The 21,255-nt window shown below is 35.4% G+C and overlaps 1 protein-coding gene across 1 annotated transcript in view; it reads right to left on the bottom strand.

Annotated features, from left to right (window-relative positions):
• The window catches only part of TMTC3 (transmembrane O-mannosyltransferase targeting cadherins 3), a 63,666-nt gene extending 45,522 nt beyond the window's left edge, over positions 1-18,144 (bottom strand). The window contains exons 1-6 of the mRNA XM_007953812.2: positions 17,947-18,144; positions 11,154-11,372; positions 8,815-8,914; positions 4,952-5,067; positions 3,846-4,018; positions 308-560 (exon numbers count right to left, since the gene is read on the bottom strand). Coding sequence (XP_007952003.1) covers positions 308-560; positions 3,846-4,018; positions 4,952-5,067; positions 8,815-8,914; positions 11,154-11,372; positions 17,947-18,135 — 1,050 coding nt within the window. The 5' untranslated portion in view covers positions 18,136-18,144. The remainder of the gene's footprint in view (positions 1-307; positions 561-3,845; positions 4,019-4,951; positions 5,068-8,814; positions 8,915-11,153; positions 11,373-17,946) is intronic.
• Between the last annotated feature and the right edge of the window lie 3,111 nt (positions 18,145-21,255).

Here is a 21,255-nt window from a genome sequence, read left to right as displayed (position 1 = left end):
TACTTCCGTAGTGATACTGCCTCGGAAACCCAAGGAGGGGTCGCTATGAGTCGGGGCCGACTCGACGGCACATAACAACAACAACAACAACAATACACACACACACACACATATATATACATTTCAAAGTATGCCTGCATATTATATTCTGATATATAATTTCAGGATAACCTAAAATAACTTCATAAACTGAGATAAAGCTGAACAAAGAATTACTTCTAAAAATAAGCTTTTGATGAATGAGTGGTCATCTTTCCCTTAATCAACTGAATGTATTATTACCTGAAAAGTTAATAAAGTTTCTTACCATTAAAACAGTCTTAGAGGAATAACCAGGGTACCACAGACTAAATACTCCTAAAGCTCCCAAAAGACAAAAGAAAGTAAATGTGGCAAAATTTCGAATATCTAGAAATGACTCTATAAGTGGTATTGTTCCCATTGTCCAATCACAGCAGAGCTCTGAAGGATTTAATAGAAGCCAAGCGTTCACAGGAAGGAGGTAGTTAAAAGTTAGCTGCCTTGTAGGAGTCGGGCTTACAGCAGCTGGGTTATCAAATCTGTAGAAAGGATGAAAAGCAGTTGTTTAAAATGAAATTTTTTAACCACAAAAGAAATATATAATATGTATAAATAAAATACTGAACAATAGTAAATATTTTATATGTAATTTCATCAAACAGAAAATGTAAATACTTTTTTTAGGGATATTTCAGACTTTTGTCAGAGTTTAAAATGTCTAAGCTTTAAAAAGCAACTAGTTGACAGGAATAAAGGGGAAGTAGGTCACCTATCTCTCTAGTTTTTTATTAGAACAATTCAGACATACATACTATAACAATGACACTATAGAATTGCTTTCATTAAAGTATGACCTTCTGATTAAGATTAATACAAAATTTTACAAGGTTTATTGTTGCATGTGCATGGATGCTTTTGAGAACATGCACCAATGTTTGCATATAAGAGACATTTTTTTAATATCTAACTGCTAATAGGAGTTATGCTTCCTAGAAAAAATTACTACGTTTTTCTTCTCATGGACAGGGAAAACTCATGATTACTTAGGAGTTTTCCCTTAATTTACTTTGACCACTAGAAAGCTAACCATCAGATTTTTAGTATAGAATAGTAAATATACAGACATACAAAACATTTTATTTGTGTTTTACTTTTTCATTTCTCCAGGCCATGATGTATTATTATACAGTATATATTTTAGGAATTAAGCCTGTTTAGTCATTACTCACATTTATTATTTAGTCTATGCTTTAAATTTTACTGGCCAGATTAATAGAGGAGTTTTTGAAAACCCTAATTCCTCATTTTAAAATGAACAATGCAAAGAAATATTAACTTCTACTATTTGACTTTGCCTTCTTCAAAACACCAAATTGTTGAATAAAAACTATTTGAATAAATTAATATCATTTTGAAAGTTTTCATATTTGAGTATCTCTCTCTACATATAAAACTTAAGAGTCAGGCCTTGAATTCTCAAAATCACTAGCAGAACTGAATACAATGCTATCTTTTTTCCTGTAATCCACTAGAGTTCAATTTTTATAGTTAACAGTTCATTTAGGATAGCTGATTCAATAATTTAACTGTAAAGAGTTTATTTTATATGATTATATTTGCATATTGATCATTACCCACATTTATTATAATGCTCACAACAGTCAAGTCAGATTGTAATCAACTTCACATGACAATCTAATAGAATAAAATCAGATATATAATAATACACATATTGTGTGTGTGGGTCTGTGTATTTGTGCTGTAGTTAGCTGCCACTGAACAGGCCCAGGAATGATTTTTTTGTGGAATAGATTGCCAAGCCCTTCACATAAACACAAAGACACATTCAAAAATGACTATGTTTTTTTTTTAGGGGGGAGTATATATATATGGAATATATGTATGTAACACAGCACAACATATATACAATTTCTGGCATACAGTTATGTGCCTTCAATAATGCAAATGAAGAGGAAATAGAAATATTATGAGTAACAAGTTGAGGGCAGAGTAAGAAAGTTTTAAAAAGACAGAGAAACAGAAAAACAATGAATAGTTTTTAAATAATCCATCCACCCATGTATACATAACACAAAACAAATATGCCCACACCTATAAACCGTATTTACAGACTGTAGAAATAGAGATGGAAAATAACTGATTCAAAACTATCTAAGATAAATGATAAACAGAACAAAAACTGAAACTAAGGTGAAGAAGGAAATGTATATACCGTCATGCACCCATAACGTCCTTTCAGGCAACATCCAAACCATCCATGGTCCCAATCCTAATAAAGCCTATTAAAAATTCGAGCCACGTACAATGGTTCATAATAACAAATGAGCAGTACTATGTAACATACATCAAAACATTATTATGTTAAAGATATTTTAGCATTATCTGGAAACTCAACGCAAAAATGCAACCATTGCCGTGGAGTCGAATCCAACTCATAACCACCCCTCCTTGATTTCTGAGGCGCTATCACTACGGAAGTAGATTGCCCAACCTTCCTTCCAGGGAGTGGCTGGTGGGTTTGAACCGCCAGCCTTCTGCTTACCAGTCAAGGGCTTGAGGCACTGTGCTACCAGAGCTCCTATACATGCACACACACACACACACACACACCCTATATATCTTTACAACAATAAAAAAAGACAAAAAAAAAAAAAAGAAAGAATAAAGAATATTTTATCAAACAAGAAGAAAAAACTGAAATAGGTAAAAATATTTTGGTATAATTTAATGAAGGAGGCACTTGACTGCTAACCAGAAGGCTGGAGGTTCAAACCCACCAGCCACTCCTCAGAAGGAAAATGGGGCAATCTATGTCCATAGTGATACTGCCTCGGAAACCCAAGGAGGGGTCGCTATGAGTCGGGCCCGACTCGATGGCACTTAACAACAACAATAGCCTAAGGCTTCTGACCACTAACTAGAAGGTTGGTGGTTCTAAACCCTGCAGCCACTCTGCGGAAGAAAGATGGAGTAATCTACTTCTGTAAAGATTTACCACTTTGGAAACACAATGGGGGTATGAGTCTGAATCAACTCTGTGGCAGTAGGTTTGTTTTTTTGTTGGTTTTATAATTTATGAGACATACAGAGTGACACTGGGTACCATATGACCAACAAAAAACAGATGACATCATAAATAATAAAAAAAAATAAAATAAAAAAAAAAAAGAAATCTACTTTAAAGACATGGGTTGGTTTTAAGTAAAAGAATAGAAACAAATATAACACAAAGTAAATTTCGGAGTAGTTTCTTACTAGGGATGTTGTTGTTGTTGTTATTATATGCCGTCGAGTCAGCCCCGACTCATAGCAGATAGAGAAGTTCATTTCAAAATGATAAAGGGGTCAACTGATCAAGAGGATCTAACAATTCTATATGTATGTGCATTAATAACAGAATTTCAAAGCATGTAAAGCAAGAATTGATAGAACTCCAAGGAGAAATTTACAAAACTACAATTACAGACAAAGATTTCAACATTCCTCTCTCAATAATTGATAGAGTAAGAAGACAAACAGTCATGAAAGTCACAGAAGACTTAACTCTATTAACCAATTAGAGGTCACTACCTATCAAGGGGTCATTATTTTGACTGTGATGCTAGTTTCATGACTATACACATATATCAAAACTTACTAATCTGTACATTTTATATATGTGCAGTTTCTTATGTTAATTACTCATCAATAAAGCTGTTAGAAAAACTCAATGTAAATCAAAGACTCTGAAACATTATAATCATTAAAAATCTGAAATCATCACTATCAAAGAAAAGGACAAAAAAAGAATCAGAATTTCATACCTTGTGAATACTGGCAGCTGGGACTGAATAACCTGGACTCTAATCACAACAAGTAACAGTGTACTAAACATCAGGACAATGAGTTTTATCAGTGTCTGCATCATAGAAAATGGAATACTACTCTTTCCACGGAGAAACTGTCCAGCAGTAGAACATAATAATGGCAAAGTATACTAGGAGAGGAAAGGAAAAATGTTTTAAATACTGAATTACAATATACTATCATGTTTTTACAATACAGTAATTTCCAAATACAGGTATCCCCCCCTTTTCTAACATCCACGTTATGCCACCTCACTTTTATGAAAGACCTCATTAGTACCTGTTTCCTCAAACAGGAAGAAATCCAAAGAGAATTTTCGGTTTTACGAAAAAAGGCATATTGTGAAACTAGCGTTCAGTGTCTGTTTCACAGTTTTTGTTCTGCAGCAATCCGTTAAAGAGGCAGTGTGCACCCTGGACAGCAGGAGCGGCGTTGCAAAGCTCCTTCCCCAGGAACTACACTGAGGATCTCAGCATCAAGCTGCCACAGGTTTGAACTGCGTTTCTGAACACATGTATGTTAAGTGTTATTTTAGATTTTATGCATTATACGGTATGATTTGGTAGGTTGTTTTTGGGCCCAGGATACTCAAAAACATTTTTCCATACAAATTAATGGTAATTGCTTCTTTGTTTTACGCCATTTCCACTCATGAAAGGTTTCATAGAAATGTTCTACTTTCAGATAGTGGGGGAAACTTGTATAACATTAGACACAATTTGACTATAATTAAGAAATTGATATGGAACAATCTTATCCAATAATGAATTTTATCATACAGTATTATTGTGTACTTTTCCAAACTGCCTAACGAATCTTTTAGTGAAAATCAGAAATCAGTCCTTAAAAATTGAACATGTCTTTGAAAAAAAGTTTTAGTAGGTATGAAACAAAACATGCTTGTTTCATGCAAGTTTTTGGCATGACTTTCTAATGAGTTGGTAAACAGCCTGAATTACATAGATAAAACAAATTCTAAAAATAGATTTAGAAAATAAATATATAATCTGATTCAACTAGGATAAACCAAGATAGTAACCAAAAAATTTGTATTTCTCCTTACCCCTTGGGCAATAAACACTTCATACACACAGCAAATTCCCACAACTGTTATCCCTTGTTCTTTACACAATGTTGCAACAGCCACTAAAAATACTGTCAATGCAATTGGAGCCCACACTGCAATTTAATAGAAATAAAACAAGTTTATAAAGTTTATAATTTTACAGAAGGATATCTTATATTAGACAACTATAAGAGACTATGAAAAATATTTACTTATGATTTCATATCCACATGTGATATATGTCCCATTAATTTATATTTTATAATCTAAAGTATATTTAAATTTTGTAAGTAATTTTTGCTTTATATTTTCAAAGCAAAGTAAAACATTAAGATGTATCAATGAACTTAAAAAAACATTGTTTTAGAAGAGGAAAATTACCTAACCAAATACTAACTTTTAAAAGAAAGGCAGGGTGGAGAATTTAGAGAAGGAAAAATTATAGATCTGAGTCATAATTATCAAACTATCAATAGGAAAAGAAGTATTTGAAATTATTGTACAGATAAAATATCTATAGAGTTTATTATACCTACAATTTATTAAAAACCTAAAGTTTAAAACTACTGATCACGTGGGCTACCATTCTTATTAAAAAAGATTGTTGTTGTTGTTGTTGTTGTTATGTGCCGTCGAGTCGACCCTGACTCATAGCGACCCCTCCTTGGGTTTCCGAGGCAGTTATCACTACGGAAGTAGGATTGCCCAACCTTCCTTCCAAGGAGTGGCTGGTAGGTTTGAACCGCCAGCCTTCTGGTTAGCAGTCAAGTGCTTTAGCCACTATGCTACCAGAGCTCCCTAAAAAAGATTATAAGAACTAAAATGACACAGGTTTATAAGTAAGAAATTAAATCAATACTATTCCTTAAAAAATTCTTTATAGAACACTCACAAGGTCATTTAAATGGAAACTTACTTCATCAACTTTAAGTAAACATCTACTACTTTGTAGTAATTTGATTAAATAAAGAATGAACTGTGAGAGTAATTACTAACTTGTTTTGTGACTTTTCTAAGCTTTAGTTTTCTTACTGAAAAATATGACCTTCAGTTTAAAAAAAAAGTACATTCCTATGATTATACGATCTCAGTTTTATTCATTAAGAATATAACCAAAGGAAAAACTGAAATAATTGACTCAAGAAATACAAGAATAAATAATAACTTAACTCATGAATCTAATGGTTTTTCTTCTATTACTGGGTTAATATAGAAACTTATCTATTTTAAAAATTGTTTTCAATTTAAAGTACTCAACAGACTAAAATTACTGAAAGGAAAAACATCAATCAAGAAATATTGTTGGAGATACTAAGTATTATAGCATATTTCCATTAAAAAAAACCTCACATGCTTGTTAGGCCAAAATTATCAATACTAACACAGAATGTAACAGAATATATGATATCAAGGGCTGTACTATAGTGCTAACTTCTGGGTTTTAATTCCTCTCCCTCTCTTCAAAATCTCAGGATGGACACAGAGTAGACTCTGACCTTCCCTTTAACAGACACCAAACAAAACCAAACTCATTGTCATTGAGTCAATTCTGACTCATAGCGACCCCCTTTGAGTTTCCGAGGCAGTAAATCTTTACACAAGTAGATTGCCCAGTCTTTCTTCCGCAGGGTGGCTGGTGGCACTATGCCATCAGAGCTCCTTTTAACAGACACAGTAAGGAGTAATTTTAGGTGAACAAGTGGCTTGAGCTCACATGCCAAAATAAATACCTAACGGTAACCATCCTCAACAAGGGAGAGCAAACCTAATAACACACAAAACTAAAACAGGATTACTTGAACAGACAAGCCAAGAATTTAAAGTAAATTAAGAACTTAAATAAAGAAGCTATTTGTATTGTGAGACAAGAACAAGAAATTTTATAAAGAACAAAGTAAACAATTAGGACTGAAAATATAATAAGGTAGAAGCTCATTTTAGTTGAGGTGACAGGGTGGTACAGGGAGGTGACAGGTTCCTTAGCTTGGCTGCTAAGGAAAAGTTCAGTTGTTCAAACCCACTAGTGGCTCCAGGGGAGAAAGATGTGTCAGTCTGCTTCTGTAAAGATTACAGCCTTGGAACCCTATGGGGCAGTTCTACTGTCTTATAGGATCGCTATGAGCGGAACTATCTCAATGGTAATGGGTTTGTTTTGGGGTTTAGTTTATTTTAGTTGGAGTAGACAAGAAGGTTAATGTGAGAGAGAAATAGTTGAGTCCTGGATGACATAAAGACATTTATAAATGAGACAACTATATGAAGATCTAGGGAAAGAAAACTAAAGACAGAGGAAGCAGCAAGTGTAATGGTGGAAGGAATAGAAAAAATATATTTGACTATAGTGAAGTGAGTTAGGAGGAGAATAGCAGGAGATATGGTTAGAGAGGTAAGTAAGGGCTTGATCGTAGATGGTTTTGTAGGCAATAGTATTTCCTAATCATTCATGCTTTGCTTAGGATTATACATAAGGCAGTGGTTGGGTACCATCCAGTTGATTCCAGCTCATAGTGACCCTATATGGTAGAGTAGAACTGACGCACTGGGTTTCCTAGACTGTAATCTTTACAGGAATAGACTGTTGGGTTTTATCTCGCAGAGCCCCTGGTAGATTCACACTACTGACTTTTAGATTACTGGCTGAGTGTTCAATCACTGCACTAACATGGCTCCTTTCTTACCTAATTTGCAATTCTACCCTAGTGACTGAACTCTCTGACTGTATAATGGATAACAGGGAAAACAGGTATACTATTTACTACGTACCAGGTTCATAACTCATCTAATCCTCACGACGGCATTATGATGAAGGTGGGGACTATTATTATTATCTACATTTTATAAACACAGAAAAAGCACAGAGAGGCTAATTTGCTAAGGTCGTAGAGGTAGAAGTGGTAGAGCTAGCTGGAATTTGAAACCAGACTTTCAAGTCCATATTCTTTATCAGTACAATATGTTGCCACTCAAAATGTTTTAGGAATTATAATTATACATAGAAACAAGTGGCAAAGCTGCTCAAATTAAGTCTAAGTGATATTAAGCTATTTAAAGAAAAAAAAAAACTCACTGCTATTGAGTTTATTTCGACTTATGGAGAAAATCTTTACTTAAGTAGATTGCCCCATCTTTCTTCCACAGAATGGCTGATGGTTAGCTGTCAAATGCCTTAGGCACTACGCCACCAGACCTCCTTATTAAGCTATTTGGTACTGACTAAATCATTTACTTCTTGAACTATTCATCACAGTTAAACTTTAAGATCAACACAAAATAGATTAAAGCCATTACATGAAGCCCCTTTCACAACCATGGTGTGAGCTTTCTAAAAAAATAATAATTTTATAGCTCCCCCCACCCCCAGACAATATCAGGCATCATTAATGACCCAATGTATATAAAGCATTTTCCTGAGTAGGACACATGGCAAGGCTCAATAAATAGCTGAACTATGATCTACACATAATAAAAGTTATACTCTAGTAGGCTTGGCTTTGAACCTTCCCTAAACAGTACAATTCACAATCTACCAGGAGTTATTTGTAGAAAGACAACTGAATCATTGGTACCTGTATCATGTACATGTAATAGCAGATGGAAGTAGGGAATAAGATTCAAAACTCCTATATTCTAGGGTAATTTGGTTTTAAAAATTAGATCATGTAGAATGTATTAGCTTACGATAAAACTTCTACATGCAATTTTTAATATGGATAATGTATGTCATATTATCATCTATAAGCTAAAATAGAATAACATATGTGTCACTGTGGCATATGATGTTTAAGAAGCACATGGCATAAATAAAAATTACCTCATCAAGTTTTATAGCTATAGATAAAAGTCAAATATTAGATATTTACCTATGGAATTATCTGGTCCTTTAGATTTGGTGTATGACAAAAATGCAGCTAGAAAAAAGATAGATGACAAAAGTTCTGCTCTTCCTACAACACCTGTTACCTAGAAAGGGAGAAGGGGTTATGGGTTGCAAATTAATGAAGGGTATCTTGAAAATGTTACATGATACCAACAGCACTTTAAAGAGAAATTAAACCATCATAACACTTCACAGATACATTTCTATTTCTTAGACATTCTTTGAGTGCCATCAAGTGGTGACTTTGTATATCACCCATAAATGAAACCATCCGAAGGATCATTTGTAACAGTTCTTTCATTGTTGTTATTTAACATACTCTGAAATAACTATAGACTCACAAGAAATTACAAAAAAAAAGCAGAGGTATCAGTTACCCAGCTTCCCCCAATGTAACGTCTGAAATAATTCTAGTACAATTATCTAGCACCCCCCCCAAAAAAACCCAAACTCACTACTGTCAAGTTGGTTCAGACTCACAGTGACTCCTCCTTGGGTTTCTGAGGCCGTATCTCTACGGAAGTAGATTGCCCAGTCTTGCTTCTGAGGAGTGGTTGGTGGGTTTGAACCACCAGCCTCCTGGTTAGCAGTCAAATGCCTTAGGTACTACGCCACCAGAGATCTTAAATTTTTTTTAAAAAACTAAACCCTTAAAATTTTTCTTAAAACACAATTATTCTTAAAATACTGAAGTACCATAAATTCACTTGTGTTACCTCATAATAAATTAACAAACTAAAGTTCAAAAAGACAATAAACTTGAAAATAAATAGAACAAATAGAAACCACTTTAAATAGGAGAGGGAACTAAATTTCAGCCGCTATAAATAAATATTATTTAGGTTGGAGTTTAAATATAATCTTGTTTTCAATTCTTGATCTGTAAGCATGGTCAACTATCTTACCTCTTTGAACCTTCATCTTCTCATTTGAAAAAGGAGAGGATGAAGCTAATTTATTTCAGAAATCCTTTTAAATTCTAAAAATTTGTATATAAACTCCCAAAAGCTTTATCCTTACAAGCATTTGGAACTCATAAAATAAAAAAATCACCTATCGTTTGGTAAACACATGAGAAAATGTCTGTTCAGCTAGACACCAAAAGCTACAAGACAGTTAGTGGGAGAGGGACATAACACCTCCACCAATACCAACACACACACACACACACACACACACACTCTCTCTCTCTCTCTCTCTCTCTCTCTCTTTCACATAGTTTAAACATAAAGACTTTTACCTAGAAATAAAAGTTTGTAACAAAGCAACTGAATACTTTGCTCTTGCTAGGAGGCATTTTGGAGTTTCAAGGTTATTAAGGAACATAAAATGATACTTTTGGTATGTCTTGCTGGATAGGAAGGAGCTCTGGTGGTGCAGTGGTTAAAACACTTGGCTGTTCAAACTCACCAGCTGCTCCACAGGAGAAAGATGAGGCAGCTGGCTTCTGTGAAGATATACAGCCTTAGAAACCCCACAAGGCAGTTCTACTCTGTCTTATAAGGTTGTTATGCATCAGAATTGACTCGATGGCAGTGAGTTTTGGTTGTTTGGCTAGTAACGGGCTGATGAATATACTAGCAATACAAGAGAAAGACCACAATTTGGAAACACATAGCAATACATAATATGAAACTATTCAGTATCGCATTCATTAGGATGTCTGCTCACATTTGCATATATTTTGATATATTTTCATTCCTTAATTACATCTGCCTTGCTGATTATATTTTTCTGTCCTTTGAAACACAAACAATGAAAAGATGACAAATAACCCTTAAAATCTATATTAATGAAGAACAATTAGCAAAGAAAAGGACTGTACTCATTTAAATTTTATATCACTAAAGTTAAGAGATTCTGTCTTATGCTCTTGACTGAATAAACATCTATGTACAAAAATTATCTTAAAATCTTAAAAAAAATGTATATTAGGAAACTAGACTTATTGTACTAACTTCACAGTTATAGAATACTTACATTCAAGTCATGGTTAATTTTTTTTCCCCTTAGGAACATACAGCATTGTAATCACTGTGCAGGCTTTGCAAAATAATACCCAAAACAAAAATAGTTAAGCTCACTGCCTTCAAGTTTATTCCAACTCACAGAGACCCTACAGTACAAAGCAGAACCGCCTTTATAGTGTTTTTAAGGCTATAAATCTATATGGAAGCAGACTGCCATATCTTTTTCCATGCAACTTCTGGTAGATCTGAATACTAACCTTTTGATTGGCAGCTGAGGACCTAACCACTGCACCACCAAGGCTCCTTTTGTGAAATAATAATGAGGAAAAAAAAATGACTGAATTTTACTTACTGCTTCTGTGTGTACTGGATGCACTGCAAAAAGTAAAGAAGCAATCACACTACTCCTATCGTCCAGAAAAAGTTTGCAGACTTTAAGAAATATCACACTAACCACAGCATGAAAAATCAGATTTAGGAGATGGTATGACATTGGCTTCAGTTCACTAAACAAATAATTTAAGCGAAACGTCAATACTGTTAAGGGTCGGTAAGATTTGTGACTTCGCTCCTAAAAAGAAAAAAAAAAAAATCACTGATTATTAAGTACCTTAGTCCTCCAGGGTACATGATTTAATCACTGCATTTCCCACTGAAGGTATGTACATTTGGCTGAAAAATAACAATAGAATAACAAAATGCCCTGAGTAACACAGCCATGGAAGATAGTTTATAATCTATGTTTTCCCATTTGTCCCAAAACGAGGTAATTTCCTTCTTGATAATAGAGTGGTCAGAGAATTAACAGTAGAAAAAAGAACATTTGACTATTAACTTCTCTTCACATATACACAGATTAAAAAAAATAAATATAAAAGGGCATTGGTGACATGGATCAAGTTGGAGCAAAGGCTTTCCTTCCTTATCTATTACCAATACACTATACAAAAGTTTATGTAACTCTTGGTCAGACGTTCCAAAGTAAACAGAATGCTTACTACCTCAGTTCAAACAGCGATGACTCAAAACCAAAACCAGGTACTGTCAAGTTGACTCCAACTCGTGGCAACACTGCATGTTTCCGTGTAGAACTGTGCTCTATAGGGTTATCAATGGCTTGTTTTTTGGAAGTAGATTGCCAGGGCTTTCTTCAGAGATACCAGCACTATCCATTTGTTTTATAAAAAACATCTCTAAAATGTATAAATCTGAATATATTAAACTCAAAATCTCTGAATATTACTTAGAGAGTAATAGAAGAACAAAAATCTGTATGATGTGCTTTGTTGGCAATAAATGAAATTTTATGTCAAGTACTGAATTTCTTTATAAATTAGAAGTTACATTTAATCAAAAGAATGTTTTATGATAAAACATAATCAAACCAGTTTTAAGAATGAAACACACAGTTCAAAATTACTACCTTGGTAATATTTTATAGTTTTATATAAGGGTATGCACACTCAGTGTCTGAGTAATTTTATATCACTAGAGTTAAGAGATTCTGTCTTATGCTCTTGACTGAATAAATGTTTATGTACAAAAATTGTCTTAAAATGTTAAAAAAAAAGTGTATTAGGAAACTAGACTTATTGTACTAACTTCACAGTTATCGAATACTTGCATTCAAATCATAGTTATTTTTTTCCCCTTAAAAGCATACAGCATTATAATCACTGTGCAGACTTTGCAAAATAATACCAAAAACAAAAATAGCTAAACTCATTGCCTTCAAGAGGCAAGGAGGCAGCATCTTCTGATCTCTTCTAACTCCACAAGAGGAAGATAGAATCACTATCAGCAGCTCAAGGCCTGTTCCTATGAGGCCAGACATGCTGCCACTCTCCACCCCTCTCACCAATCTTGACATCAACCGTCCCTCTCAAGGCACCCACCACCTCTGCTGGGTTTGATAATTCGCTGCAGTGGCCACACAAAACTCACAGATTATGGGGTTTATTAGGGAAGCAACAGGCTACAATTCAAGTTCAGGAATGCACTCAGTCTCTATCAGCCTGCTGTCTCTCTCAGTAGGCCATCTCTCTCTCAGGAGTGCATCTCTCTCGTGTCTCTCTCTCTTAGCAAGCATGTCTCTCTCAGCTGGAAGTCAGAAACTCCTTCTGCCTCTAACACAACACACTGCCATCGAGTCGGATGCGACTCACAGCAACCCCTCCTTGGCTTTTAGAGGCTGTATCACTATGGAAGTAGATTGCCCAACCTTCTTTCTGAGGAGTGGCTGGTGGGTTTGAACTGCCAGCCTTCTAGTCAGCAGTCAAATGCCTTAGGCACTACGCCACTCATTTTGAGCCTGGTAGAGTGACAAAACTAACCAATCCTAACATCAGAATTCTACACACCTGAGAGAGAGTGGACTTCCCAGAAGATTGCTTCATGCTGCTCCAAGAAAAATACACCAGGTGGATAACTTTAACAATCAGCTACTCAGTTGCTCACGACAAAGTGGGAGTTACAAAGACTACTGCTCATTGCTGGTGAAAAGCCATACCGTATAATTTACTACACTGCGGTGTCCTTGTTCTCCTACTTACAACCTTTTGCTATAAATCTGTTACAAAGGTATAGACATAACAAGTATGTTCATCCATATCAGGGAACATTAAAAAAAAAAAAACTCAAACCCACTGCCACCAAGTTGGATCCGACCCATAGCGACCCCTCCTTGGGTTTCCGAGGCAGTATCTCTATGGAAGTAGATGGCCCAACCTTCCTTCTGAGGAGTGGCTGGTGGGTTTGAACCACCCGTCTTCTGGTTAGAAGTCAAATGCCTTAGGCACTATACCACCAGAGCGGAAGCACAAAAACAAAGATTCCCCATTTGGGGATTAGGGTTATTTTAATATTGCTGCTTGTATTGAATACGTATATCATGACATGCATGCTGTTTACTTAGAATGTTCATTCCTGCTTGTCTAACTATTTATGTATCCTTCAAATTTCAGCTCTTACAAGACTGACTGAGCACCTATCACTTTCGGTTTTTTAGGGATTGTTACTTTTATTTAAAATTTACAATTGTAATCATTTTTAAGTGTACAATTCATAGTATTAATTACTTTCACAATGTTGTGTAACCTTAACAACTATCTACTTTTAAAACGTTTGATCAACTCAAACAGAAACTTTGAACTCTGTTTTTAATACTTATGGATGTATACTTAGGAATGGAATTGTCGGGCCTCATGAATTTTCTGTTTAACTTTTTGAGGAACCAACTGTATCTTCCTGCATATGAAAAGCTAGTACCAGCACTATTTGTTGGCCTATGTCTTCCTCTATTGAATAGATTTGGCACCCTTGTCAAAAATCAACTGACCCTAGATGTATCAGTTTATTTCTACTCTAGACTATTTTATTCCATTGATCCATATGTCTATTCTTCTGCTATTATCACACTGCTTTGATTATTGTAGTTATATAGGAAGTTATGAAATTGGGAAATATGAGTTCTATAATTTTGTTCTTTTTCAAGAGTTCTTGGCTGTTCATGATCCTTTGCAATTCCATATGAATTTGGGCATCAGTTTTTCCATTTCTGTAAAAAAATGCTACTGGAATTTTAATAAAGAGATTATACTGAATCCCTAGATCACTTTGGGTAGAACTGATACCTTAACAATATTGTTTTCCTATCTATGAATATAAATGTATTTCTTTTATGGAGATGTTCTTTAATTTCTTCCATAAACGCATTGTAGTTTTCAATGAGAGTCTTTCACCTTTCTTGGTAGCTTACACCTAAGTATTTTATTCTTTTAGGAGTTACCATAATAGAATTGTTTTCTAAACTTCCTTTTTGGGTTGCTCATTGCTGGTGTATGAAAAACACAATTGATTTTCCTGTATTAATCTTGTAATCTGCAACTCTGGGGAAAGGTCTTTGTCTCTTTCAACTTCTTTTTCTTGGAGTGGCTGTTGGGTTTCAACTACCAACTTTCTGCTTAGCAGTCAAATATCTTAGGCACTACACCACCAGAGTTCCTTAACTACAGGGACAGGGGTTAGGATTTACCACACATATTTTACATATACTTGGCTCCTTGGAGATTTCATGTGGCTTATATCTTCCCCATCTCTGCCTCACCCCCCCCACACACTTAATCTGCTCTTTTTATCTCAAAAATTATCTACTAAAAATACATCCTATACTAATACTGCCTCATTAACATAAAAAAGGAGCCCATTCCCAAATGGGATGATAACTACAGGTACCCACCCAATAAAACCAAACCGACTGCCCTCAGGTCGACTCTGACTCATAGGGACCACCATTGGGTTTCCAAGGCAGTAAATCTGTGGAGTGGCTGGTGGGTTTGAACTACCAACCTTCTGGTTAGAAGTCAAATGCCTTAGGTACTATACCACTAGAGTTCCTTAACTACAGGAACAGGGATTAAGATTTACCACACATATTTTTTGGGGACACATATCAGTGCATAACACATGAAAAGTAGGAAAAGGTGCTAGAAGTGAAAATCTGTTAGAGCCTGAAATGTTAGTGTTAGTGCTGCTCCATAAGAATATATGCTATAGTTGAAAGGATAAAGTCAGAAAGTAGAAGGGAACACGTACTTTTAATTGTAGCATTTAAAATTGCTTGTCTGTCTCTTAGATGCACATATGCCACAGGCAACAACCAACTAAAAGCAGATTAATTATTAACATAATTACTTACTTATTTAATTCATTAGGAACCTACTTACGACTTCATTTTTATTAATAATCATCAATTTACTAGATATCAAATTTACAGTAAAGCAGCTGGTTCCATAATGAAACAATACATATAACTGTGACATGCAGGCAAAGTAAAAATAAACTTGATTACTTACGGTATCAGTTGGCAGTAGAAACAGAAGCATAAATGTAATAGTTTATCTATCTATCTATCTATCTATCTATCTATATGTAAACAGTTTCCTGTTTTTGTGAATCTCCATATAAGTGGAAACCATACAGTGAGGCAAGATATGTTCAGAACGTACAACACAAGGTACTTCATAGGCCAAAACTCAGAAGACTATGGTTTATTTTAGCTCTGTGGTTCTCAACTCTGGCTGGACCACAAAATCACCAAGATGACTTAAAAACAAACAGCCTCTTCCCATAGCACTGACACCATGGTTTGCTAATGTGGTAGTTACAGTTGTGTGTCAACTTGGCTGGTGGTAGTTACTCTCCATAATGAGACTGGCAATCAACTCCATGGTGGGATCTACCACAAGCAGCTGAGTAGCTGCTTTAGGGATGTGGTCTGCTTCCCCTATGTAAGGAGAAGCTTGGGGATTGGTCTCTACTTTTTGGCATACTGGAACCCTACATGTAGCCAAGTTGTTCAGCAGCCTGCCATGCCCTGCCAATCCTCGGACTTCTAGTGGACTTGAATTAGTGGCCTGCAGTGTTGTTTTGTAACATTGGCACTATGTCTTTGTACTTGTTGACCCTGGGTTTGTCAGCCTCAGCAGCCAGCAGCTGTTTGAGTGAAGAAAAGCCTCCAGCTTCAGTGGGCTGGGAGTAAGAGGCAGAGTATAAGCCCAAGGTTGAGGGACTTTCACCCGGTCCCTAGAGCCTGGCACTTTGAACTCTAGACTTAAAGCCTCCAAACTGTAAGAGAATAAACCCGTTTGTTAAAGCCATCCCATTTGTGCTATGTTCCTATCAAAGCGGCACTAGGTAACCAAAACAGCTAACAGTTACAAGGCCCTTTCATCTGGCCTTTCAAGTCACAATCTCTGTGTCACAACTATAATCACAATAGTTACTAGCATAAGATGGAGGGAGAATGGACACATATTTTAAAGGTTACTATGGATCAGGGTAGAGATGTAATGGAATAAGCTGTCTAGAAATAATGGATGTTCTAACAAGGCAATTTTTTCCCTTGTTATCAAAATATTTTCTTAAAGGCTAGAACTGGATGAGAAGAAGGCAGGAGAAAAACAAGTCCTGCTTATTAATAAGAAAAAATATTTACATAGTGCCTAAGTCATCTAACTGCTAACCAGAAGGCTGGCAATTCAAACCCACCAGCCACTTCTTGGAAGGAAGATTGCGCAATCTACTTCTGTAGAGATATTGCCTCGGAAACCTGAGGAGGGGTGGTTATGAGTCAAAATCAACTCGATGGCAGTGAGTTTAGTATGTGTTTATGAATTAGGAGCTCTAGTGGTATGATGACCAGTAAGTATTACAATGGTTCAAACCCACCAGCTGCTCCACGGAAGGAAGATAGGGCAATCTATTTTCATAAAGATTTACAGCCTTGGAAACACAATAGGGGTTGCTATGTGTTGGAATCGACTTGATGGTTGTGAGTTTGAGGGCTTTTTTTTGGGGGGGTGGTATGTTTATGAGAAGTTTCCAAATTTGAGGACTGGAGGAAGGGACCAAAAATGACTACCAAGGAAAAAACAACAAACTATCACAAAGTGTTACAAGCTTTGTTTCAATACCCCTCTATCTAACACCTACATGTCAGACAGGGATATTTGTGGTTTAGTGGGAGAATTCTAAGGAGCCCTGGTGGTACAATGGGAAAGTGCTCAATTGCTAACCAAAAGGTCAATGGTTTGATCACTCCTAAAAATGAACTATACTTTAAAGTTCTCAATACAAAACCAAAATAACCATTAGGTAAGAGATATGACACAGATTTTAATATTTAGTAAATGACATTTTCTTTCTGTAGCAAAGTAGGCAATGTTGTACTATTTTTACTTTTAAAATCTAATCTATTTATATTGAATTACTATATTTTAAAATGGTTAAATATATCACAAGCAGTCATCTCTTCTGCTTACTCACAAGAGAGAAAAAGGAGAAATAAAGTCATTTAGCAAGACACAGACTTGTACTGCACCTCCTTTTCTCAGTGCACATCTGGTTCTCACACACATATATTATCTTAAAAAGGTTAAAAGCCCAGGTACACAGATAAGGAAAGAATCAAGTATGTTTTAGAGAAGATAATCACATCTTAAACTTTATGTTTATTACAAATATGTTATGTCTCATATAAATTTTTTTTTTGAAAAAGCCCATAATTACTATGACGACAATGAAGATAAAGAATTAAGGGCAATAAATTAAAAGAATATTTGAAAATGTGAGATATAATTACTTACTTCAGACATAGGGGTTCCCCAGAAGTCATTCTGAAATAAAGTTTTCAAAGGTGTAGATGGATGTAAGTCTTTATTATCCAATATTGCTGAAACATCATCAAAAACAAAACCACAAAAGAGGCTGTTCCAATAGCAGGCAGTCACCACACCTACTATTAAGATTACTTCTTTGAAGTTAACATTAGCCATCTTTTCCAGAAGTACTCATGGACAAAAACTGGAAAAAAAAAAAAAATTATGAAGATGATACAAGCAGCATGTTTTTTCTTCTCCCTCAAATAAATACAAATCTATCTGTTGACAGAAAACAAATAAAAAAGACTGAATGCTAATTCTTCCAGAAGCTCAGTTCCTCAAAGTTCAGCTCATACGTCATCCACCTGTAAAAAACACTGTGGAGTCAACTTAGGTTTCAAGTGAAAGAACCCAGAGCAAGAGTAGAGGTGGTGTATGCATATGTGTATATATACAGAAGCATGAGAGGGGGGGCCATTGCTATAAAAATGTAGTACACTGCTGTTAACTGTTGTGGGAATAGCTAGTTCTTTTTTCTATGTATACTAGTACACTCACACATAGACATGTAATGTGAATAGCTGGGATGATTGGTTTACATTTGCTACAAAAATGGCATGTTACTATCTATATCTATGTTTTACTTTTTCAAGTCATTGGCCAGTTTATGAACAAAGGATTACAGATTATAAATCCAAATAACTTAACCTGCCAATAACACTTTCCAACTGAAAATTAAGTAATTATATTTAAAAATACAAATTTATATATTTCCCTATCATGAAAGTTTCCTACGACTTTTGCTCTATTTTCTGTGTTCTTATTTTTAAGAATACTTATTAGGAGGTTGAATATCTGAGATCAATAGTCTGTACCAATTCTCTCACATTTAAAATCATTCCTTCTTACTCTATTCTCAAAGAATTTATCAAATTTATTTCTTTTTAGTGATATACACGTTCTGAAATTTTATCGAGAGCAGTTTTCTTCTCAAGTGTTGTAGTATTTCTTTGCATAAATCTATTTCAGCAGGAGGCAGGTCTACCAGAGAATTGAGTATTTTCTATAGAATTAACTGTAGAATAATTTCAGACTGCAATTAACCACTCATGAACTATATTATAGAGCTACAAAATTTAATACAATTTTTTCAACAAAATTGAGTGTTCCAATGGTCCAACAATTATTCCAGTGTAACTGTGGGAAAAAAATGAACATATAAAAAATTTTATATGAATCTGGGAAAATTTAGCCTGGAAAGCACTTCCAGCTTAATGGTTTCATTATGATTATACCATCTTACTCAATAAGAGCAATCTATTATACTTTTAAAGTCTATAAAACTTTGGTCTGCAAAGTTTGTAAAGTCTGCATTCACAGTGATTCCTACTAATCTTTCCAGTCTCCTCATGTTGAGGGAAGACAAGTGTCAACTTGCTGCAAATCTCTATGAGAAGAAGGCAAAAACAAAACATTTATTATAAATAGTGGATATTACATTTCTTCTTATGGTTATGCTTTAATTTCAACATTGGGAAAGTAAGGAAACTCATTTTTCTGATAAAGGAGCTAAAAAGGAGTGGAAGGATCATGTAAGGAATATAAGCTGATTGGTACCGAGACTAGATGCAACAAAATAAGAGGCAAATCTTGCTTGCGAAGTGATTTTTGTTAGATAAAACTGTTCATAAAGGCTTGTTGTTGTTGTTGTTTGCCGTTGAGTCGGCCCCGACTCATAGCGACCCCTCCTTGGGTTTCCGAGGCAGTATCACTATGGAAGTTGATTGCCCCATCTTCCTTCCGAGGAGTGGCCTTAGGCAAGAAAAATGGCAAGTCTAGGCTAGTGTTGCTGTAATATAAGACAGCCATTCATGAACCTGAAACATAAATTCTATTCTCTTTGTAAAAATTGAATGACGAAGACAATTTGATGAAAGTTATTGCAGAGTTTTAGTGATTTTCCTTAAAATTATATTGTAAGTTGCTGGACTAGAACTTGAATTAAATTTCCTGACCATAGTTAGGGACAGAGACTACTGCACATAAGAACCTATAACATAACTAGCTTTTTTCTGCTGTATCCCCAGTGTCTAGCAAAGTACATAATTTCAAGTTCATTGTTAGAATAAGGTAAACAATGACATTTAAGTATGACTTTGCTTTCAATTAAGAACTGGGTAAAACTCTTGGCTTTATCAAGTATTAGAAAATTATTTAACTGCTCTGAACCTGTTTTCACATCACCAAAAATGGGACTAAAACTAAAACTTAGGTCTGACCCTTTGAAGTGCTGATAATATAAATGTGAACAAGAGGGTGAGGGAAATAAGGGCAGATAACACCAATATAAACAAACAAAACTAGTAAATTAATAAATATGAAACCAAAAAAAAAAAAAAAAAAAAAACCCACTGTCATAGAGTCAATTCCAACTCATAGTTGACTGTCACCGGGTTTCCAAGGCGGTAAATCTTTTTTTGTTTGTTTGTTTTTTTGTTTACTTGTTTATTTATTTTAATTGTGATCTGGGTGAAGATTTACAGAGCAAATTCACTTTCCATACAGCAGTTCACATACACTTTGTCTCATGACATTGACCACAGTTTACCACAATGCAACAGCTCCCCTCCCACCTCCTCCCCACAGTTACCTCTTCCCAGTGTCCATCCCTCCATGGGCTCCTGCCCCCTGAGCTGTCTCCCTGTGCATAAGCAGCCCTTCTTTCTCCCATGATTGTTCTCTCCAAAGAGTGTATCTACTTGAGGTAAATGTTCAACTCATATGCCTGTCTTTTGTTTGGCTGGAAACCACAGGTGTGGGTTCAATTCCAGACCCGAAGGGCAGCTAGGGGTCATAGTCTCAGTGGTTCCACCAGGCTCTATCAGACCAGCAAACCTGGTCCCCCCCTTTTTTTCCTCCAAATGATTTTCAGTTTTGTTCCACATCGTTCTCCCGCTCTATCAAGGATCTCCTACATAGATCCCCTTCCAAGTGGGTGACAGTGGTAGCCGGGCACCACCTAGTTCTTCTGGTCTCATAGTTGTATAGGCTGCAGATCAGATGGCGTATCAGTCTCTAGGACTAATTATTTCAATGAATTTTGGTTTTCTTCATTCTTCTTTGCACTTGACGAGGAGAGACCCATTGTTGCATCTAGATGGCAGCTTGCTAGCTTTTAAGATCCCAGTCACTACTCGCCAAGGTAGGAGGTGGAACAATGTTTTGTATAGTATGTTATGCCAATTGAGCTTGATGTCCCCTGCGACTATGGTCCCAAGCCCACAGGTTCAACTA

This window comes from Orycteropus afer, unplaced genomic scaffold (assembly GCF_000298275.1).
Source record: "Orycteropus afer afer isolate SDZICR_OR568_19922 unplaced genomic scaffold, OryAfe1.0 scaffold00416, whole genome shotgun sequence".
Classification (NCBI taxonomy): domain Eukaryota; kingdom Metazoa; phylum Chordata; class Mammalia; order Tubulidentata; family Orycteropodidae; genus Orycteropus; species Orycteropus afer.
Note: the sequence above shows the minus strand (reverse complement) of the source record. Positions and strands in the feature narration are given on the sequence as shown.